Source organism: Cebus imitator, unplaced genomic scaffold (genome assembly GCF_001604975.1).
Source record: "Cebus imitator isolate Cc_AM_T3 unplaced genomic scaffold, Cebus_imitator-1.0 Scaffold68, whole genome shotgun sequence".
NCBI lineage: Eukaryota > Metazoa > Chordata > Mammalia > Primates > Cebidae > Cebus > Cebus imitator.
This window is the reverse complement of record NW_016107383.1, coordinates 9,757,208-9,778,045: the sequence shown is the minus strand read 5'-3', so window position 1 is coordinate 9,778,045 and position 20,838 is coordinate 9,757,208. Positions and strand designations below refer to the sequence as shown.

Below are 20,838 nucleotides of genomic sequence, written 5' to 3'. Positions count from 1 at the left end.
ATACTACTATACCAATGTTAATTGCTGAGGTTTGACCCTGCCATAGTTTACAGGTGTCAAGATTAGGGAAAGCTCAGTGAAGGGTACAGAGAACATCTGACTACCTTTGCCACTTTGTGTAAATCTGAAATTACTATAAAGCAATCAAGTTTTTTTTTTTTGTTTTTTTTTTTTTTTTTTAAGTACAGGAAAGCCACAGCACCAAAACCATGGTTGTTTTTAAAATTAACAAAGAAACTTTCAGAAGATTAAGCACATTTTCATAGTAACTTGATCAACACCACAGTTTATTTGTAAACATGTTATATGTGTCAATAATCAAATTGACAGCACTTTATATATTTCATTGTATAATATTAACATCCTAACAGAAAACAATCCACTGTACTCAGTTACAGTTTGGTATTTAAAAATCCTTAAATACAAATTGTATTTGAAACACTGAACACAAATAAGAAACATGAACAGCAGAGAAAACTGAAAACATCAAGTAAGAGAAACCAATATTCCGCCACCCCAAAAAGTATATAAAATCATCTGATTACACAATTTAAAAAAGAAATAAAGAAAATCAGATGATCATATTTTTTGATGATATAAAGCTGCATTTCTTCCAAACTACTTTAGAGGTGAAACTGTACCACACTGAATTCTGTATCTTTTTTCATATTTATTCTTTTCTTCCTCTTGCTTTCTAAAGAATGTTTGCCAGGGTTCAAATTACATTAAGGAAGTGGGGAAAGGAAGGAAGGACTGTGGCAAAAAGCCAAATGAAATTAACTATTTGCAAAATAACTAGATATAAATTTTTCATGAATCTTCTTTGGCAAATAACAAAGTCTGCATTTTAAATTTACCTTTTTGTTGAAATGGATCAATACTTGTAAGATTTAAGAGATTATATGAGTTAATGTATAAATAAAACAAAGCCAAATTCACAAAGCAAAGCACAAACATCAACTTTTCACATTTTTCTAAAAGCTCTAAAAACGCAGACTCTCCCTCCTTAAGAGTACGAGAGATCTTCACTCGGAATCAGATAATTACTCTTGCCTCATTCAACACAAGAAACCAGAAATGACCCCATGGTTTTTCAATACTTTCCCTAAAATTCATGATGACTATTAGGTTCTATTTCTTCCTCCCTTATCTCCCAAAGGAAATATAGCAGCAAATCACTCCCATATTTCAAGCTTTAAATTCACCAACAACTGGGTTCACTGCCAACAACTACAAATAGTCAATTCTTTATTAGTGTACATGTCATTACAGTTGGTTTAGATGGTTAATACAGGAATAAATAAAATAACTACAGTTCATTCAAACAAAGCAAATTAAAATGAGATTAAAGAGACCTGATCAAAAAAAAAAAAAAATACTTACAACTTTCAGCTGAAAACCTGTAAAAGTTACATACATACATACCTAATAGCACTAGGAATGTACAGTATCAATTATTGGAAAAATAAGTGAGTGATTCACAGTCATAAGAAATTATTTAATATTAGTATGTATTTTTTCTCTTTTATAGACAAACATAACATACACATGGTTTCTACCTTCTATAAGACAAAGTAGAAAACTAACCATTACTGCATTTACCCCAAACACAGCACTGACTGTGCCACAGATAACATGGTCCAAAATATTCAGGCCAAGGTATTGAACGCATGGTTAAGTTTTAGGAAAGGCATATATTTCCAGAAGTAAGTATGTTAAATACACAAATATCTATAAATAACAAAAAGTTATCAGCAAAAAGGTTTAGGTTATAACATTCCCGAACTTTCTAATATTTTAAGTGTTTTAGATATATGTTGTCTGACCAGTTAGTTTGGTTACAGTTTTAAACTAGCAAATCATTACCCTGTAAGAGGAGCTAAACTATAACACTGCACAAACTTCCCAAGGAAGGTAACTTGAAAAGTCTAAAAAGTGATTTCAATTATTCTAATTAACATTTGCGATACTAAAAGAATCAATGACTCAGGGAACACTTTGAAATAATTCAATTTTTCTTCATCATTTTCTAAAAAAGTATTCACATAAATTTAAGATCCAGATTGCTTAAGAGTATGTCTTCAAAGTAGGTTTATCACTACAGGATTTTGATCCAAAGACATAGCCTTAAAGCTTCTAAAATGTAATTCTAACCTAAAATCACAATCCTTGGTTTGAAAACATCAAAGCTAAGAAAAAAATAATAAATCAAGGTGAAAATGTGCAGCAGCTATAGCTACAAGAGTGGAAAATAAATTCTATTTTTTCCATAAAGATTCTATGAAAATATAAAGTCCAAAGTCAGTGACAACAGAAGTCCACATATAAATGGTGTTTAAAAATAGAAAGTTTTCTAAAGCTTTTCATGAGACATTAATGAATAGTCATAATCTGAGTTAAGACCTTATAAATCAAGGTTAAGTTATACATAACTATGCTGATTTACATACCTTCTACAATGTCCAACTGATATACATAATTTACAGACACCCATAGGAATGCATAATGCCCTATCATTTCACCTCTCAATACTGGATGTTTATTGTTTTGTAGTTTTACTACTTTAAGTACCAAGAAGCCTATTCAGAGGAAGAGTTCCATCTCTTCCCTTGATCCCCCAAAGTATAGGTAACAAAATATAAAATTAAACAAGATTTATGTTTGATAAACTAACATATAAAATTACCATTGCAATTTTCATAGTGACTGCTTATAAACATAACAGTCATCATAAAGCCTATGAAGTATATACTTAGTTTTATAAAAGAAATGCAGATTGTCTCAAGGTAAAAAATACAGTGCTGGCTGCTAAAAAGAACTTTGTTGCAATAAGATGTGCAATAATGAGCAAAACTTCAGAAAACATGAATATGTTCCCCAAACTTTTAATATTAGTTAAGCGAGAATTGCACTGCAGCAGCAGGACGCTTTTTAGTGGCTGACACTATAGAGCTAACGTTAAGAAAGAAAAAAGGCAGAATGTGTGAGCAACAAATGGTGTAACCAAATTATTGCAAATGGAGATTAGCAATAAGAAGTGAGGAAGGTGACCGTCCACTCCATTCTGATAAGACGCCATCTTTAAATATTAAGTTTTTTGCAGGAAGTGGAACACCCATGTCAGCATATGATGACTGTGAAAGCAAACTTGAAAAACTGGGCTCCGTGTGAATATCCAATGTTGAAGCACCTTCCTAAAAGATCAAGAAACAAGAAAAATGATATGTGATACTTTACCAAAACCACTGAATATAACGCATGAGAAACAGAGACCTTGATCACCTGAGAAGTGTTTATGGACTGCAAAGCACTACAGGAGATGCAAAGATCTACACTGTGAGCACAAAACAATCATGACAGGTATTAATATATTTAAAAATGACTAATAAAGTCAAACAGTAATAAGTCCTTTTAAATAAATAGAAATAAGAGGCTATGAGACTGTGGGAAAAGCAAAAGTTCATTTTTAGAAGACTTGACCTACTTCAAAGTACTACCTAACAAAAAAAAAAAAAAAAAAAAAAAAAAAAAAAAAAAAAAAAATCCTCACAAAGGCCAGGTGCGGTGACTTATGCCTATAATCCCGGCACTTTGGGAGGCTGAGGCGGGTCAATCACTTGAAGTCAGGAGTTCAAGACCAGCCTGGCCAACATGGTGAAACCCCTTCCTACTAAAAATACAAAAATTAGCTGGGCGTGATGGCACATGCCAGTGATACCAGTTACTCGGGAGGCTGAGGCAGGAGAATGGCTTGAACTCAGAAGGTAAAGGTTGCAGTGAGCCAAGATCGTGCCACTGCACACTCCAGCCTGGATGTACAGCCAGACTCCATCTCAGAAAAAAAAAAAAGAAAAATCCTTATAAAACACTGAGCACCAGAAAGTACCAGAATAACCCATCTACTCCAGGCTTCTCAGATGCATATATTCCACATAGACCTCTCCCTAGGACTCCAAGCTCAAACATCCACCTATCGGACACTTCATTTCAGACGCTTCCCCATGCATTCTATACTCAGCATGCCCATCATTGAACTCTCAAGTTTTCCCTCGCCTCTTCCTCCCAGTCTTCTCTATTCCACACATCCAGCTATTCAAGAAATATAAAAATCATTCATGATCCCTCTCCTCCCAGCCCTAATCTTTTCCTCACTTTTAATTCATCATCAAGTTTTATCAACCTATCTCTAAAATATATCCCAAATTAGTTTATTAATTCACTATGGCCAAGGCCTTCACTGCCACAACAACAGGACTGACAGAATTTTGAAATTTCTCCATTTATTGCATCCTTGTAACATTTCCATTTTTGCCTATTTTTATAAAATAGTCCATCGGAAATAACATATCTCCCGTCTAAAAGTCTTCAATCATTTCTCTTTGCACTGAGCGCAAAATACTAGTTCTTAACATACGCCAGAAGGCCCCGTGCACTGTGCCCCTGCCCTCTTCAACCTCGCCTCTTGCTCCTACTCCTTTCATGAGGTTTCTGCCATACTGGCCTTCATTTGGGCCTTCATTCATTGGACATTTCCCAGACACAGGACGTACAGACCTAAGCTTTGCCGAAATAATTCTTTTCCAACTTTTTGGCTTCAGCTTATATATTATCTTGCACCTACTGAAATTAGGTCTACCTGCAGATTTCATCATAGTTTGGCTCCTTCAAAGTACTTATTAAAATCAATTAGAACTTACGTATCTTAATATTTATCTGATTATTGTCTCCCACAACACTGTAAGTTCCATTAGTGTCTTACGCAGCACTGTTTCCACAGCACTCAGCAAAGAGTCTGGCATAGGTCAGGGCCAAGTATTACCAACTGAATGAATGAAGTAAAACTTCAAAATATTGATTTCATAATGTTGGATTAGATATTCTGAGCAGAAATATTCCATTCTAAAAGTTTATCTATAAATCAAGTCTAGAATATTCTTTCTTTCCTTGGGGATGGGGGACAGTGGGGGACAAAAAGTCCAGAGCACTGGCCTTCGCTGCCACAACAGACAGCCCATCCTGGCAGCGGAGAATTGCTTTAGTTATTGGGAAGGAAGTGCACTATAACCAAAAACTGGCACCTGGCATGGTGCACGGCCCATAACAGACACCGAACACGCTTCTGTTGAATAAAGCACTGGTACAGAACAGAAATCAAGCTTTGGTCTCCAAAGACCTGGCCAGTGAAATGTGCAAGTCCATTAACTTCTTGAATCTCAATGTCTTCATTTATAAATGCATGTATACAATGAAATTAATGTTTATTTCATATCTTGCTACTGTGATGACTCAAAAACAAACATAGAAGTGTTGTGCATACTTAAAGCTCTGTACAAGTACCATTTGGGCTTTTTGGTTTTTGTTACCTGGAATGAGTGAACAAAGTTAAGGACTTGAAGAGACAGTTTTCTACTGGAATGTAAGAGGTTTTGAAGGCTGCAAGAAAAGGGCAAGAAAAAGTTTAAAACAAACATAATGGCAAGAATGAGTTACTCATAAGAGTTTAATTTTAGCAATTTAAATGCATCTATACATCCTGGTCAATCACAAAACATTTTAAAAACAATTTCAATGCTTTTCATCAATGAAATTTTTGCTTGTTTTAGTAACAGGGAGTAGTCATGCATTAAAAGTCCATTTTGAAATAAATACATCGTATAACTACAACCAAAGTTATTGTTTTAAAAAGATTCAACTATTAGTAAACATAAATGTTAAATGAAAGAAAACGTTCCAAAGGAAGATTTAGGTACTATGAGGAATGACAACTATGACACAACCTTCAAATAGCCAACGCACTTGCAAAAGACAACCTGATGACAGATTTAACACACACCAACCCACCTAAATATTTTTCAAATATGTCAATCAGCAGAAACTACAGTGGCAATCTTTAAAGTTCTGCTATAGTATTTCCATTTTTTATTCATGTATATTATTTTGTTTTCAGAGATTGTTAACTAAGTAATCTTCATTTTTTGATAAAAGCTATACTAAGCCATTTAAATGAATTATTGTCCAACTTCATTTTCTGAAATAAGGAAGTCAAGAAGATCTTGACTTGTGGATTTCACCTCTCCAAGCCACCTATTGTGACAATTAGATTCAATCATGTTCTTTCCTGATAACCTAGTTTGTCTCAGAACGCTTACAACCATTGCCTCTTAGCAGCTACTCCCAATGGATCAGAGCTGGCATATAAGATAAAACCCACATGTCATCTCTAAGGAGAAATATACATTCATTTTAGAAAATGTAGAATATTTTGGAAAGTAACCATAATTCCACCACAAAAAACAATCACTATTAACAGAATGTAACATGAGTGTGTCTATGTTAGGAGTGAGAGAAATGCAGAGAAATTTTCTGTAGACATACATTTTTTAAAAACTAGGTTCATACTCCATATCAGCATGCCCATTTACCACACCCTCACCTCATCTACATTACTAAATAAATATAATCAAAACATGTTCCCAAAATGTCTACCTGTGATTAATATCTGATCTAGTGAAACTTAATTTTGAAAAATACAGCAAAACCCTTAAACTAGCAATCTCTATTCAATCAAAAAAACATATACAGAGCAATTACTGTGTTCATGTGTGGAATAAAAGAAAGATATAGTAACTATTCACTGGCAGTTTAGAAATCAAGTAGATGAAAATATGACAATGAATATAAACCCTCACCTCTCTTTTCTGCAAAGGCCATGTGTAGCAATTTTCCTGCAAACTTTACAGTTTAAGTCAGAACTGAACAGTGGAATTCCAAAGCACAGCTCAAGAGGAACCCAATCTGCTTCTGTTGTGGCACCTAAGAAAGGATATATAACTTATTTTTTTAATCATATATAGCTACTTATTTATATTATATAACTGACAAGGGTTTCTTAACCTGAGGTTCATAAATTCTTCCTGCCCCAGTGATATCCACCAATAGGCTTGGCAGGGGAGGAAGAAATTGAAGGGGCTAGTTAAGCTCTAAACAGGACAGACATTTTTGGGGTATAAACATGTGTCTGAGAAGGTACACAGCTTTTATCCAACGTTCAAAGTCGTCATTTGTGCAAAAAAACAGTAATGCAAGACATCTGTAAGATGAGAGAATGAATCAAAACATTTACCACAGGAATAAGGTTATTAATAAGTTGTTATTTTCAAGTTATAGTTTTGTAATACTTGGATTACTATTCTAAGTATGTAAAAATGCTTCCTAGAAAAGTCTTATTTAAAAGTCTATTATAAATAATAAGAACAGACAAATGGCATGCAAATGACTTAACATAAAACTTAAACCTCAAAAATTAGTCTAATAAAATTACAAAAAGTTTTAACACCATACCAGAGGTTTGCTTTGTTGCTGAATCTATAGTTGCTTCCTCAATGACCATTTCAAATGACTCTGTACTCCCATTTACATCTGAGCCAGAAGCCAAATCAGGTTCTCCTTATAATTAAAGGGCATACACAGTATTAGGATTCTAGCAGGTAGCAGAAGCTGCCAATAAATCAGTCCTAACACGGAAAGCACTTCAGACAATAGTAATGATGATGGAAAGAAAATGCATAATCCTTGGCTTAAGAAGTGGTTCTAAAAAGGGGAGCAATTTTGATCCCCAACAGACATGAATGAAGGCAGAGATGCTATTCATATCTATGAATGGTAAACAACTGACCACACACAGGGCAATCCTCCACAAAAAAAAATTATCCAACTCAAACTGCACACAGTGCTGAGGTTGAGGAACCTTAGCCTAAAGAAACCAAAATTCAAAAAGGAGGACACAAGTTTAGACTTTCACACAGGTCATTACCGAAGCCATTTGCACCCTTGTGGAAGTATATAGCCTGTTATGTTATTACTCTTGAAAGTTCTTTTCTGATTCATTATCTTTCAGCACAGAAGATCTTCCAAGCTCCCTCAGATCTTATCTACTTCTCTACTCTCATCTTCTACTACTGTCTAACAAATCCTTTCTTTTGGCCATAATGAGCTACTGTTTCCTAATGCCCTCTGCCTGAAAGGCTGCCACCCTCCCAAAACACATTATCTTTTGTCTACCTAATTCTTCAATTTTCAAAACTCAAACTTCACCTTCTCTAAGAGGCCTTCTCTGTGCTATGTTACCACTTTATGCAGACCCCATCATACTTAATAACACCACACTTTATACTGATTCACTTGTATCCTCTCTAGGGCTTTAATCCTTGGAACAACATTGTCTTTCTTACTTCTTTTTTTTTGTAGAGACAGGGTCTTGCTATGTTGTCTCCAGGCTGGTTTCAAATTCCTAGCCTCAAGCAATCCTCCTGCCTTGGCCTCCCAAACGACCGGGATTACAAGCGTGAGCCACCATGCTTGGCCTGGTCTTATTAATTTAAATAGCTCCAGCACTTAAGCAGGTATTCCATAAATGTTTGTGGAATAAATGACATAAAAAAGGACAGCTATAGTAGACATGCTTTGAAATGACTGCCTAGGTCATTGCCCTCTTCTCTAGAAAATGTACCTGCAATATTTGGCAGTCAACTATTTGGCCAAAGACACATGAGACAGGACCAAGTACCTATCTCAACAGGAGCCAATCAGATGTAATTAATCACATTTTCTCAGAATTTCAAACTAAGAGGCTAATGGAATACTGTCACTCAATGGCAGACAATGAAAGGTCTCCCGAATCAATGAACAAGAACTGCACCATGGCAACCCAAACCATATATATGCCAGTATTACGCCAGAGAAGAAATAATAAGTAAGCATGAGAATGGTGATTTGAAAATGAATTTTCAAATTTTAAAAAAAAGGTGGCATCTAAGGAAAATTAGCTGCTGCCAATATGTAAGACAGATTGGAGAGAGAAAGAAGAGGCCAGAAAGGCATCAGGGAATGGTTGCAACAGCACATGTTTAAGGTTTAAAGATCAAGACCCAGACCAGAAGAGCAGTCACAGAGAATTTAAAATGAAGAGAATGGGAAAGAAATGGACATGAGAGAGATATTTAAAGCCTAACTCACAGAACTTGGAAACTAACTGAACATAGTGGAAAAGAGAAGGAATGAGACAAAGATAAGATTTTAGACCTAGATAATGAAGATGGTGCCTTCTGACAGAAGAAGTTGAAAGGGAAAAACTATTAAGTCAATTTTGGTACCATTTGTACAGACTTGAGTTTTGAAACCATCACCCTATAAAGCTAGCTAAATGAAAAAAGCCTTATAAACACGGATATGATAGTAAAGCACCAAAAGCATTCTGTACCCTAATCCTATTTTCTTCATTTGAACAATTGATATTTGTCTAAATGATGTTCCAAAATATTTCCTCGTGCTTCAGTGAAAGAATATTGGGAATTCAACAATTCAGCATCCCCACAAAGGTCTGCTGCTTTTCGTGTATTAACACTGTATTAAACTCAAAACCAATTATCTTAATTCAAAGAATCCAACTATTGGCTAACCTCTCTCATCAGAAGCATCACTGAGTTTTCTATTTGCAAGCTGGCTGGAAGCATTCAACATAGTGACATATCCACAGAAATGCTGTAAGTCCACTTTGTTCCGTAATATCTGCAATGCTTTATGAACACCCATATTGACACGAGTGAACTCTAAGAACAGAATTGACATCGCATTAGTGAACAATTTCAAAACAACACAACGCCAACAACCTAAACATACTTTAACAACTCTTAGAACTACTTTTATACTTTAATAAATCATGACTGATTCCAATAAAGAAATATGTAAAGTTCTTATTCCTGTTGAAACTAAAGCTGACAATGCACCTGAAATCACACACCTAAATTATTTATTTCTTAACTCAAGTTATGAATATGTGAACTCATAAAAGAGAAAAATGCTCTATATTTAAATATAAAGATATCTATTTTTATAATTTACACAATAATCTCCCAAGGCAAAGAATCTACTAAGCAGTTCTTGAGATTTTATAAATTTTAAGATCCTGTTGTCACTACCTGCATCTCCAGATAAACGGTTTTCTTTTTTTTTTTTTTTTAGACTTTATAATGTATTAAACAGTTGTGTGAATCATAAAAAAGGAGAAGTAGAGAAAAGTCTTCCATCTAGGCAGATACCTACTTACTTTCTGCTTTCTTCATTCCCAAGACAGACTAGTAGTCTTTCAAAAATCCTAAATGGGTCTTATTCTATCAGATCTTTGTGGATGGCAAAGCACATGACAAAAAACTACCTTTTGCCAATACTCTTTAATAACATAACATGAACCTAAAACTTAAAAATTTTAAGAATTCATTTCCTACCATGTTTTCCACCAAACTGTTGACATGAGTAATAAAAAAATTTTTTAAAAAGTCAATAGGAACAATTCAAAAGGTACCTCCTTGTAGTTCTGTTTCATCAAATGGAAACGGTACATGGACAGTTTCTCCTACACCATGGAGACCATGCCCCTGAAAATAAAGAAACAAAAGTGAAAAGGTATACAAGAAACCTTATTCCCAATCATTGATATTGTCACATAATGGTATATTCCATATTTATACCTCATCAAAGTGCTTTCAACAATTTTCTATTTTTCAACAGCAAGCAGTGACAATCTCATGTGCATAATAACCTATAAGGCAATGTTTCTCTAATTGAATGTATAGGCCAATGCAAAAAAAAAAGAGGCTAATTTAACAGGTAAATCAGGTGTTAGCCAAGTGAAGAATGAGGCCAAGTTTATTCACACAAAGGTTAACTACAGTTCTCAGAGGGAAACGTGGAGGAAGAATCCCCATATTCACACAGCACACCACGGACTAAGAATGTGAAACTCAAAAACCTGCCCTGAAATGAAATATATTCAAAATTACTTGCTACAATATTATAATTACATATAATTGGAAACAACCAAAATGTCCGCCAATAGGTGACTGGTTAAGTAAATTAGAAGACATATCTTCAATGGAGGGGCATAAATGAAAGAAAACTATGACCTGCAATAGAAAGATCTCCAATTGCTAAATGGAAAAGGTAGGGGGCGCATCTGTGTGCAAGTACTTGCATATGCATAAAGATACTCTGGAAGGGTACAGCAGAAACGAACAGATGAAATCTGATTTGGAAGAAAGATGGGGAGTGGAAACATGATAACAGGGTTAGAAAGGGACTGATACTTTTCTCTATATACTTCTTTTTTTTAGGCAGAGTCTCACCTCTCACTCAGGCTGCAGCGCAATGGTGCAGTCTTGGCTCACTGCAACCTCCACCTCCCAGGTTCAATCAATTCTCCTGCCTCAGCCTCCCAAGTAGCTGAGATTACAGGCACCCGCCACCACACCTGGCTCATTTTTTTATTTTTATATTTTTTTAATTTTTTAGTAGAGACAGGGTTTCACCATGTTGGACAGGCTGGTCTCAAACTCCTGACCTCAGGTGATCCACCTGCCTCAGCCTCCCAAAGAGCTGAGATTACAGGCGTGAGCCACCGCGCCCACCTTTTAATAACATTTCATTTTTGAATCATGTGAATGTACTATTAATTCAAAGATTAAATTTTAAAAATCTATGTCTACCCACCTCACTCTCATGTTATAAAAGATAATTCAGTTTCATCTATCACATTCTATTAATATTGTTCATTTGAGTTTTGTTTTAAAGCTTTGCTTATATTTAATTCCAAAATTTGATTTGAATTTGTAGTTGTGTAATAACAAGCACGAAGAATCTAACTTCGTGACTACATGCATTTAGAACCATTATAATAGAAATTTAAGTTAATACTGAGGATCTGTTTTTCCCTTTAAAAGAGACTATACATTATTCAAATTCAAGAAACCCTGATATATCCAAGAGAAAGCATGCTCTTTTCATTGCTTCGTGTAACAATTTAAATATATTTCTGACAGTTCTCTTTTTTTCTCTAAACCAGATGGCTGCCATAAATTATGGTTTTAACCAAAATCTTCATTTGTAACATGTTTAAAATTCTACTAAGGTAAATTTTTTTCCCATCAAATTTAATTAAAAAGGCATTCTTATTTAGCAAAAGCAAAACACTTTAATAACACTTTAAAAACAGTACTGTTAGCCTGGTGCGGTGGCTCACACCTGTCATCCCAGCACTTTTGGAGGCCAACGCAAGTGGATCACTTAAGCCTAGGAGTTCCTGACCAGCCTGGCAACATGACGAAACCCTGTCTCTACAAAAAATTTGCCAAGCATGGTGGTCTGAACTGTAGTCCCAGCTACTCCAGAGGCTAAGGCGAGAGGATCTCCTGAGCCCGGGGAAGTTAAGGCTGCAGTGAGCTGTGATCATGCCACTGCACTTCAGCTTAGGTAACAGAGTGAGATCCCGTCTGAAAAAAATAAAATAAAAAATAAAAACAGGTACTGTCTGCTGATTTGGTTGTTTTTCTAACCATATTTTGCAGTACCCACCCCCCCACACACCGAAAAAACCTAACTTAGCTTGACCTACTGAGTACCACCTACAGAAAAGACCTTGGCAACCACCGCTCTCATTTTACTTTATTCAAAAAAGATTTGTTACTATAAATTAAGACAGGGTTTCACTATGTTATCCAAGTTGGTCTCCAACTTCCGTGCTCAAGCAATCCACCTCAGCCTTCTAGAATTACAGGCGTGAGTCACTGCATCCAGCCATCCTTCATTTTAAAGGTAAGGAAAACTGAAGCTTACAGAATTACCCATTGGTTCCTTCACTCTACTTCTACTGCCACTACCAACACAATAACATTTTCTGAGATCTTCCTATGTGCCAAACAGAGTGGTCGGTCATTCTTTTCAACAACCTTAAAAAGACAGGAACTTTAATTATCTACAGTTTATAAGTAAAGACACTGAAGTTCAAAAAGGTATTCAACTTGCCCAAGCTTACAAGTAACTGGTGGAACCAAGATTTGAGCTTAGGCAGCCTGACTTAGGTCCGTGTCTAGCCCATTCTATGATGCTATCTCCCACAACTACCCCATACTACATATTCTCCCGGGCTAATTTCATCCTCTCATGGTTTCAACTACCATCTACCAGCTGATGCTGACACTTAATCACTCATCTAATCTCTCATTTGAATTTCAGAATATTTCCATTTACCACAGGCACCATATAAACACAAGGCATCATCTGCCCTATAAACGGGCTCTTCCTCCTGTGTTCTCTGGAGTAGTGGTATCTCCACCTCCTGTGACATCACTTTCTCTTGCGTTCTCTACAGTAGTGGTTATCACCACCCTTCCACCTTCATAAGCCAAATCAGAATCTCCCTGCCCTCTTCCCATCTCTTTTTCAGATATCTGATCAATTCTATTAATATTTGTAGTAGTTCTTAAATTCATTTTTCCTTTTAATTCTTATTACCATGTCCTTGATCCAGGCTACATTTATCTCTTACCTAAACTACTACACACAGTCCCAACTGGTCTTTTTTCCTTCAGCTATCTCCCCACTTCCATTCTCAGTATCATCCCAGGTTGATTCCTAAAACACATCGGACCATGTTAATCCCTGTTAGCCCTCTGTAATTGCTACCATCAATCTACAGGTCAATGTCTCAGCTCCACAGCAGGACACTCAAGGACAGCAGGACGCTCAAGGCACACCGCCTACTTCTCCAGACTCATCTCTGACCGTGACCCCCTCACGCTCCAACTCACCCCTCAAAAACACCAAACAGCTTATTGGCCCTGGCATGTTATGCCATTTCATATTCTTATTTATTCCACAAACACCAACTGGACAACTACTATGACCTGAGCACTGCTGGGCACTAGAAAAACAGCAATAAAAAAAAAAAAAGAAAAAAAAATCCTCCACCCAGAGATTTAATCATGCTGACCCTACTACCAGGCTTCTTTTAAACCATCCTTTTGTATTCAGCCTGGGTCTCACTTTCTCTAAGGAACCTCTCCTTCCTAAGCCCTTCTCCTTGCCCCAAGGCCAGCCTGGACTGGATACTTCTTTTTAAGTCAATAAAGTGAAACTGAGTACTTAGGCAACTTTTCCCATCATCCTTAAATTCCTTGAATTATTCCTGTCATATTTGCATATCCATATTAATTAGCACAAAATATGCATATTCAATTATTAGATGGATGAAGTGAGAAAACCTTCACTGAGAACCTATTATGTACCAGAAAGTGTGCCACACATTTCACATGTACATTTTCATTTCATTCACTCAATTCTTCATAAACTGCCTACCTCACCATTAGCTGCTACTATTACAAGTATTTGTTATTATACACAGATATTGCCATCTCCATTTTATAGGTGGGAAATAAAGTATACGGTTTATCATGAAAATGTCACACAGCCCAATAAGCACACGCAAAGAAACTCAACATTATTAGCCATCGGGAAAATGTACATCAAAACTATAATGAGATACCATTCCACACCCCTTAGGGTGGTTATCATCAAAAAGTCACATAATACCAAGTGCCTGTGGAAATGTAAACTGATGCAGCCACTTTGCAAGACAGTCTGGCAGTTCCTTAAATGCTTAAACATAGAATTACTATATGACCCAGTAATTCATCCCTATATATTTATCCAAGAGAAATAAAAACATATGATCACAGAAAAACTTGTATACCATGTTTATGACAGCATTCTTCATACGGCCAAAAGGTGAAAACAACCCACATGTCCATCAACTGATGAAGGAATAAACAAAATGTGGCATATCCATACAATGGAGCATTATTTGGCCATAAAAAGGAATAAAGTACTGATATATATGACAGCATGATGAACCTTGAAAATATTATGTTAAATGAAGGAAGCCAGTAACAAAAGACTACATATTATATGATTCCATGCATATAAATTTCCAGAATAAACAGATCTATAGGAACAGCAAATAGATTAGTGTTGCTTAAGTCTAAGGGGAAGAAGGGGAGTAGTGGGGAGAAAATAGAAGAGTGATCACTAAAGGATACAGGGTTTCTTTTTAAGGTAATGAAAATGTTCTAAAATTGAGTGGGGTGATGACTATACATATCTGTGAATACACTAAAACCCACTTAACTGTACAATTTAAATTGGTGAATTGCACAGTATGTGAATCATATACTCACATTATAATTGCACAGTATGTGATTATATACAGTAGCCCCCCTTTATCTGAGATTTCACTTTCCATGGTTCTAGTTATTATCTGTGGTCAACCAAGGTCTGAAAATAGGTGAGTATAGCATATAAAACAGGTGAGTATAGTATAACACATTCCTATCACTTATATTACAGTATACTATTTTCTTATTAGTAATTGTTGTTAATCTCTTACTGTGTCTATTTATAAATGAAACTTTATCATAGGTACGTATGTGTAGGAAAACACATACTGTATATAGGGTTGGGTACTATTGGTGGTTTCAGGCATCCCCTGGGGGTCTGGAACTTATCCCCCACAGATGAGGAAAGTACTGTAAAGCTATTATTTAAAAAAAAAAAAAAAATGGTCATACAGCTAACAGAAGGTGAGACTGCAATGCAAACCTGGGTCTAACTTCAATGACGGCTTCTACCACTCCCACACTGCCAAAGGGCCAGCACTAAAACCCACAACTCTGATTTTTTACATTTCAACTTTATAAATTTCAAATGACTGACATTTTATTGCAACTCAATACAGAAAGCTAGAAGAATTATCATCTTTATAATAAAAAGTCAAAATTGATTCTTTCAAATAAGATAAATGTACCTGAATTAAAACTGCAGAATGTGTTAAAGCATCATTCAACATCGTGAGCACATTTGATGTAGGAACTACTCCAGGATCGTGACCCCAAGATGTTATTAGTAATCGATCATAATTCTATCGAAAAGAAATTAACAGATAAAATAGCATTCAGAAATAAGGAAAATATTAAGAAGTTATCTAGCATACTGCTCACACACACAAATACAAACCTCACACACATACCTGAAATATATCTGGCAGTTTTCGAAGTCTTGTACCTTTGGACAATAAAAGGGATGGTGGTCCTTGCCCAGTGATATGATAAATGTACAGTTTAAACCAGACAGAGCTGACTTCTGGGATAGCTGGTCCAATATGCTACAATCATAAAACAGTTAAAACAAAGTTATAATAAAGTGTTATATAAGTGACCAAGTATAGTCTTATAAACAGCAAATCCCTTCATATAAGTGTTAACTGTTAAATGCTAAATGTTAACTGCATTATCCTCATGAAAATAGTTTCAATTTTATACTGGAATTAAGAAATTACGTTTGGAATCTTGGTTTTATCACCTTAAGGTTACTTAAGCTCTCTGTGCCTCATTTTGCTCAATCTATAAAACAGCAATAAAGAATCTACCTCAAGAGGATGTTGTTGCAAGGTTGTTCAAAAAGCTTAAAACAGTATCTGGAATATAAGGTCTACATTAAAGTATTAGCTATTATTATCATTAATCATATACAATTTTCACAAAAGGAATTATCTACCCTTCCATCCATTTTACCATTCATTAGGCAGTTCATGGATTCCTACCACGACCAGAGGTTGTGTTAAAGAATAGGAGGATGCTGGGGAGTGTGCACAAAGAATTACTTTTAAAAGGTTAAATGCAAATCGCTTGTTGAATACTAAGGACAAAATTGGTGTGAAGACAGGATCCTCACTGAGGCAGCTAGAACACGGGCAAATTAACTGTGTACAGGAATCCCTTCAATTCTGCTATGCCATTAAACCCTGCATTATCTAAGAAACCAGGCAGGATGTGGCACTGAAGAACAGCAACATAATCCCCACTCTGAAAATGGCACAGCCCACAACTTCCTTGCTAAGCATACAAATGAATGAAACTGGTATGTATTTTTTAAGTAAAAGGCCAGGAGGAATTTTCACATATAAATTATACAGTTAACCAGAGTTCTAGCTTTCAAGCACCATCTTTTCTTTTCAGTTTATTCAGAATCATGGCGCCCCCTTCCAAGACATTTAATTTTTCCTAATTAAATTTATCTTATCCTTCAAAATGATGCCAGCTTCCTTTCTGGAGCATCCTAAAACCTTCTCTTTAAAATATTCTGTAAATGGATAAATTTTAATCTAATATACCACAAGTCACTAGGTAATACATTTATAGCAATTACAGTCCACAAATTGAGCATATCATCTTACAAAGGCATAAAATATAAAACTGCTTTCTATGGTTCAGTGATTTTTAATAGTTGGTATCTGCAGATTGAGACGTAAACAAAACTGATGGGAGTCATGACGCTACCAAGTGGATCTTCCAAGTAGGTCTCTACCTGAGGGGTGCAGCTGCTGACGGGCCGGATTTCATTGGTGAGGGGAGCCATGGAAACAAGCAGCGTATAATTTTTATTTAGAACTCTGCTGCAAGTTGCAGGGTCCAAACCAAGAAGGCTTTCACAGCGTAAGAGATCCAGAGGAAAACCTGAGTCATGATTAAGCACATACAGAGAATAAAAGACTGACAACGTGAAACAAAAATGTTAAAAGATGCAATGTTGACAATTGACTTGAGATTTTAAATTTTCTTTTTAAGATAGAGTAACTCTATTAAGAAGTACCAAATTTCCAAGGAGACCAGCAAGACACTTTAAGATGTAAATCTGAAATGTTTTATTCTTTAGTCTAGACAGATAATCATCCACTTCATGTTACTTTTTACTGCAACAAGATGGACTTGTTTTACCTTACTTCCTCTCCCCATCCGGAGCCACTCTACAACAGTGGCTTACAGATGACCCCTGAACAACAGGAGTTACAGATGCTGACCCCTTGCACGGTCAAAAATCTGTATATAACTTCAGACTCCCCGACACCTTAACTACTAACAGCCTACTGGTGACTGGAAGCCTTACTAATAACATAAACAATTGATTAACACATATTTTAATGTTATATATACTATATGCTATATTCTTACAATAAAGCTAGAAAAAAAGAAAATCATAAGGAAGAAAAACTATATTACTATTCAAGTGGAACTGGATCATCATAAAGGTCTTTATCCTCGTCTTCACATTAAATAGGCTGAAGAGGAGGAGGAAGAGGAAGTGCGGGTCTTGCTGTCTCAGAGGTGACAGAGGTAGAAAAGGTGGAAGGCAAGGCAGGAGAGGCAGGCATGCTCATTCTAACTTTAAGGAAACATACCGTAAGTTCCATCTAACTTTGTTTCTTAACGTATCTAAAAATCTCTCTATATAGTACAAATCCTTCTTCTGCCATCTGCTTTAGTTTCAGTGTCTGTATCATAGAAGGGTACACAGAAGTCAAAAGCAGTCTTGAATAATCAGAATGCTGCCAGACAGTCTAATGTCAATTTGTTTTCTGTCACTGCTTTTTCTATGTCTTCCTTATTGTCTGGCACTCATTTGGAAGCACCCATCTCCATCAAGGTGTCTATCTATCAGCTCTTGAATTTCTTCAAGACCCAAATCTTAAAACCCTTCACTCCTCACCTTTTTTGCCATATCCAAAATCTCTTTCATGATTTCCTAGATTAGCTCTGTTGTAAATCCTGTGAAGTCAGATACAACATCTAGACAGTTTTCTCCAGCAGAAATTTATTGTTTTCGGCTTGATGGCTTTCACAGCTTTTTCAAAAACAATGATGGCATCTTCAGTGGTGTAATTCTTCCAGACTTTCATGATGTTCTATTAGCGTTCTCTTCCATAGCATTCTCTTCCAATCCTTTCTGTACAGTACTGCATGTAAAGAGCCTCAAAGGTCATTATGACCCCCTATCTAGAGGCTGAATCAGAGAGGCTGTGTTTGGGGCAAGTGGATCACTTCAATGCCTTCAGCGATGAACTCATGTGAGTTCTGCGTGGGTTAACCAGGGGTACTCTCCAGTACCAAAAGAACTTTAAAAGGCAGTCCCTTACTGGCAAGGCATTTCCTGACTTCAGGAACGAAACATCAAAGGAATCCATCCAGAAGAAGGTTTCCTGTTGTCCAGGCCCTTTTGCTATATAGCCAAAAGACTGGCAGCTGTTTATCTTTTCCCTTCAAGGCTCAGGGGTTAGCAGCTTTACAGATAAGGGCAGTCCTCACCAGAAACCTGACTACATTTGCACAAAACAATAGTGAGCCTGTGCCTTCCTGCCTTCAATCCTGGTGCTCACTTCTCTTCCTTACTAATAAATGTCCTTTATGGAATTCGTTTTTCCAGAATAGGACACTTTTGCATGTATTAAAGACCTCTTCAAGCAGATATCCTTTCTCCTCAATGATTTTCTTAATGGTATCTGTATGACTCCATTCTCAGATTGCTATAAAGAAATACCTCAGACTGGGTAGTTCAACAATTAAAGAGGTTTAATTGGTTCATGGTTCCACAGGCTGTACAGGAAGCAGAGTGGCCTCTGCTTCCGAGGAGGCCTGAGGAAGCTGACAATCATGGCAGAAGGTGAAAGGGAAGCAGGCATATCTTACATGGCTGGAGCAGGAGGAAGAGAGAGAGATGGGGAAGGTGCCACACACTTGTAAACAACCAGATCTTGTGAGAACTCACTATCGTGATGACACCTCTAAGGGGGATGGTGTTAAACTATGAGAAATTGCCCCCATGATCCAACAAGACCCCACCTCCAACACTGGGGATTACAATTAGACATGAGATTTGGGTGGGGCCACAAATCAAAACATATTAGCATCTGGGAACTCATCGGCTGTCTCTTGTTCAGAAACAGGAGAACAGAAACGGCTTCTCCTGCTATCTTAACATTTTTTAAGCCAAACCTCTTCTTAAAATGATTAAACCATCCTTTGCTGGCATTAAATTCTTCAGCTTAAGAGAATATTCTCTTTCATTTGCTTTGTCATAATGACTTTGCTTTTTCTCAAATCATATTTGAGTCTATAGGTATGCCTTTCTTATAGCAATCCTGCACCCACATAAAAGGCGCATTTCCAATACGAGATAAAAAAAAGTATTTTGTAAAAAATACAATGTTTTCATGCCTGTTGGCATAGATGCAAAAACAGCTTCATAAATTTCCTTCCCTTATTTAATAATCGTTTTTTATACCAGATTAATTTATCTTGAAATGATGGGCAACTACAGCTGCAGACCTCAATCTGCAGTACATACCAAGCAATTCAACATTTTCTTGTAATGTTATGACTTTTCTCTGCCTTTTGGGAAAATTTCCAGCATCACTAGTGGCTCTTTGCATGGCTCCCCCAGTGTTATTCCAGGTTTATGGTACTGCACTAAATCAATGAAAAATATAAGAGAACCACGAGAGATCACTTTTAACTGTAATAGGTCATTTAAAATAAAGACACATTGCTCACTCAGAGATGATTAGTGTCACAGGGCATTTTAAGCAGATAATCAAGTAGATACAACACTTAAGCTCACCACAATAGCAACAAGAGATACCTACAAAATCATGACAGTAGTACTACATACTACAGGTAATTTTATGCAGTTATGGCTTAATACTAAATCTTTCCATTTATTTACATTACTCTCAACTGCAATGTTGATGTGCGATCTGTAAATGGGTACATTAAGTTTTGATATGTTTGAATGTTTTATAATGGATCTGAATATAGTTTATGGTAATAAATGATAAAACAGACTAGAATCCACATATATTTTATACATACATGACACATCTAACTTTTTCTTAACTTCTTCAACATTTCTAGGCTACAAGGTTTGTCTGCGAGTTTTTTCAAATTGTCGCAAATCTCCAAAAAAATGTTCCAATGTGTTTACTCATAAAAATCAGCCCAGCCAGGCGTGGTGGCTCACGCCTGTAATCCCAGCACTTTGGGAGGCCGAGGTGGGTGGATCACGAGGTCAAGAGATCGAGACCATCCTGGTCAACATGGTGAAACCCCGTCTCTATTAAAA

General features: G+C 36.2%; 1 protein-coding gene across 2 annotated transcripts in view; it reads right to left on the bottom strand.

The window, feature by feature from the left end:
- Nucleotides 1-257: 257 nt before the first annotated feature.
- Nucleotides 258-20,838, bottom strand: part of FAM91A1 (family with sequence similarity 91 member A1) — a 48,302-nt gene continuing 27,721 nt past the window's right edge. Inside the window, exons 16-24 of one of the 2 annotated variants that reach the window (XM_017530742.2) lie at nt 17,251-17,399; nt 15,914-16,048; nt 15,692-15,805; nt 10,361-10,433; nt 9,459-9,608; nt 7,342-7,446; nt 6,690-6,813; nt 5,364-5,433; nt 258-3,194 (exon numbers count right to left, since the gene is read on the bottom strand). In XM_017530742.2, the coding sequence (XP_017386231.1) occupies nt 3,009-3,194; nt 5,364-5,433; nt 6,690-6,813; nt 7,342-7,446; nt 9,459-9,608; nt 10,361-10,433; nt 15,692-15,805; nt 15,914-16,048; nt 17,251-17,399 (1,106 nt within the window). In that variant the 3' untranslated portion in view covers nt 258-3,008. The remainder of the gene's footprint in view (nt 3,195-5,363; nt 5,434-6,689; nt 6,814-7,341; nt 7,447-9,458; nt 9,609-10,360; nt 10,434-15,691; nt 15,806-15,913; nt 16,049-17,250; nt 17,400-20,838) is intronic. The other variant, XM_017530744.2, reaches the window with a different exon arrangement.